Here is a 3,258-nt window from a genome sequence, read left to right as displayed (position 1 = left end):
GGGCGGTAGGCGGGAGCCACAGGGACCCTTCTGCAGAACAAACACGCAGAGCGGCTCACATGGGACTACAGCGCCCCCTGGTGGAGCTGCCAGCGGACAACGGTCTGGAGGCGCCTCCGGTGGACAAGAAGGGCCTGGCGTTCAGCCTGGGAGGCGGAGACATGCTAGGAACGACAGTGCCCGCCCCACCAGACCGTGTGAGGGGCAAGGACAGGACTCCACACCCAGCCCCAGGGCCCTCTGCTGTTCAGTGCTCACATGGGCATGACTCTGTGGGCACAGCTCCGGCTGGTGTGTTCTAGATTCTGGGCCAGGCTGCCTGGGTTCAAGTCCTGGCCCCACCACATCCCAGCTGTGTGACCCTGGGCAAATCACTTAACCTATCTCTGTGACTCAGGCTCCTCTACTGTAAAATGAGGATACTCCCAGGATCCCCCTCATTGGGTGGGAATTAAACGAGTTACTATGTGTAAAATCCTGAAAACAATGTTGTGCTCATACTAAAGGCTGTTTAGGTGTTGGTTAAATAAAATTGTCCTTAGAAGCCTTTGCAAACTTTGGAACTGTTGTTTGTTCTAACAGGGATAAAATATTTCCAAATACTGACTGATTTAATTACTGAGTTGCATACCCCCCTCTCAAATTTAAGAAAATTATTACTTTCCAGGAATATAATCATATTATTTGTTCTGTGGTTCTGAGACCCCTGACACACTATGAGGTTCTCCCGACCAAGCTCAGCTCAGAGTCTGGGTCAGAGAAAGTACTTGGTCTGTAAGGGTGACCAGATATGAACAGAGCTGTCTTCTGATGCCCATCCCAGCCTGAAGATGGCCAGGGCTGTAGAACTTGTAACAAGGAGGGCAGCAGAGAAGGAACAGGGTACTTGCCAAGGCCTCAGCTCAGGGTATGGGCCCTGGAAACATTCCCCATTCTGGGCATCTGTGGGGCCCGCCCTGTGTGTCACCAGCTCCAAGCTCCCAGGCCAGGAAACAGGGTGGGGGTGGGAGAGGAAAAGCCTGGGTGTCCGTACCTGACATCTGGGTTGAAGTCCAGCCTGCTGGCCTCCTGCTGCAGCCTGGCCAGGGTGGCTCCACCTTCGCGTTGGAGGCCTAGCAGGCCTGGGTCCCTCAGCACCGCCTCCATCAGCAACTTGGACTTGCTGAGACACCTGGAGGCCTCCTGCCAGTGTAAGGAGGTGGCCTGAGGCTCAATTCCCACTCTCCCTCTACAACCTTCCAGGGCTCCTCCCACCCAGGTCACACCCGACTCCCCCAGTTTGACATTCAAGGTCCAACAGAAAGTCTATCCTTCCTAGCTCTAAAACATCTCCTCACGCCACTCCTCTCTATGCCATGGCAACCTCACTGGTCCAAGTGTCGTCATCTCTTGCTGGGACACCCATCCCAGCCTCTTCATTGGTCTCCCTGCTGCACTCTGGCTCCCCCTGCAGTCTGTTCTCTACACAGCAGCTGGAAGTATCTCAAAGAGCAAATTTGATTAACCCCTTGCTTAAAACTCTCCAGTGGCTTCCCTGCCCACTTAGAATAAAATCTCAACCCAACTCCTCCTTGATACAGCCCCCATCGGACCCAGAAGATCCCGTAGCTTTCTCCTCACCTACCCCACCCCAACTCACTGTGTTTCACATTGGCCCCTATGCTATTCCTGAACATAACAAGCATAATCCCACCTCAGGGCCTTTGCACGTGCTTGCCCTCCGCCTGGAACCCAGTCCCCCTCCTAGTCCCATGCAGTCTCCTTCTCATCCTTCAGGCCTCAATTTAAATGCCATCTCTTCAGGGAGGCCCTCCTTGCTTCTCCGTTATTCTCAATCTTACTTTTATGGCAGTCAGCACAATTTGTAACTACATATCCATTTCTTCACTTGCTTTTTAAACAACTACCTCTACCATTGTACCATGAACCCCGTGAGGGCAGGGACAAGTCAGTTTGCCCCAGGCTGGGCCTCTGGGTGCACATAACGAGTACCCAATAAATCTTAGTCAAATGAATGAATGAAAAACAGGGGTGATCACGCCCACCTTGGCTGTCCCCTTCACTGAGCCCATGGTCCGTGGACTCTGGGGTGTGGTGTGACTTTCCCACCCCATGCTCTTGGCTCACCTGTGCCCCTCCAGGGGGGTCACCCTTCTCAAACTCCTTGATGGAAGCCTGTAGCAGGCAGGAGGCCTGGCGGAGGTCAGCAAGGAAAGGGTCTGACTTCTGCAGGATGGAAGGCCAGAATAGGGGGGCGGTCAGCCTGGGCCAAGTGAGGAGGGTGCCTCCCCAACCCAGGAGGACCCAGGGGGAGCATTAGGTGGTGGTTCTCAAACTTTAGCTGCATCAGAATCACCTGGAGAGCTGGTTAATATCCAGGCTGCTGAGCCCCACTCCCACGTTTCTGACTTAGTTCCTTTGGGGTGGGGCCTGAGAACGCGCACTTGTAACAAGTTCCCAGGTGATGCTGGCACTGCTGGTCCAAGGACCACACTTTGAGAACCACTGGTGCTGGGAATGAGAGAGGGAGGAGAAAGACAGGCCTGAGCTCTCCCCAAGCCAGTGGGGATACCTTGGGGGAGAGGAAGGAAGGGGGAGTGAGAGGGCAGGGGGTGGGGGGACATCCTCTGCTGGGTCCCACTTCAGCCCAGCCCCATCACTTACTCGCTGTGAGGCCTTGGGCAAGTTACTTAACCTCTCTGTGCCCCCCGATTCATCCTCTGTAAAATGGATTGCAGTGGTTCCTGTCTTACAGGCTTGTGTGAGGATTAAATGGATTCATTTGTTCAAGGCACTTAGAATAGTAACCAGAGTATAGTGTTAGTCATCATTGTTACCAGTTTCATATTCTGGGTCTGTAGGTAAGATTTCATCTAAAGAGAAGATTTTAAAACAAAAATGCAGTTCAAAAGCTGGATTAACTAGAGGTCTCTGGAGAAGGGAACTGGGGTGTGGGGGACAAGTAGGAAAGGAAATTTTTCAGTATATACCCTTTTGTACCACTTGAATTTTGAACATAATGCCTATTTTAAGACAGATAGGATTTTTAAAAGAAGACCACCGTGTTATAGACTTGTTAGTATAGACCAATGGCTCTCAGTAGGGGGTGATTTTGCCCTCCCCAGGGGATACCAGTAATGTCTGGAAACATTTTGGGGGTCATCATTTCTGGGGTGCTACTGTCAGAGTGGGCAGAGGCCTAGGTGGTGCTAATCATGCTACAATGCACAAGGCAACCAAAGAGAATTAGCTGGCCCA

General features: G+C 52.4%; 1 protein-coding gene across 1 annotated transcript in view; it reads right to left on the bottom strand.

Moving 5' to 3' along the window:
- KIAA1755 (KIAA1755 ortholog) overlaps positions 1–3,258 on the bottom strand; it is a 50,829-nt gene that overhangs the window by 16,889 nt on the left and 30,682 nt on the right. The window contains exons 11-12 of the mRNA XM_019625060.1: positions 2,128–2,226; positions 1,020–1,182 (exon numbers count right to left, since the gene is read on the bottom strand). Of these exons, the coding sequence (XP_019480605.1) occupies positions 1,020–1,182; positions 2,128–2,226 (262 nt within the window). The remainder of the gene's footprint in view (positions 1–1,019; positions 1,183–2,127; positions 2,227–3,258) is intronic.

Source organism: Hipposideros armiger, unplaced genomic scaffold (assembly GCF_001890085.2).
Source record: "Hipposideros armiger isolate ML-2016 unplaced genomic scaffold, ASM189008v1 scaffold_613, whole genome shotgun sequence".
NCBI classification, from domain to species: Eukaryota; Metazoa; Chordata; class Mammalia; order Chiroptera; family Hipposideridae; genus Hipposideros; species Hipposideros armiger.
The sequence above is the reverse complement of the archived record's forward strand: the minus strand, read 5'-3'. Positions and strand labels throughout refer to the sequence as shown.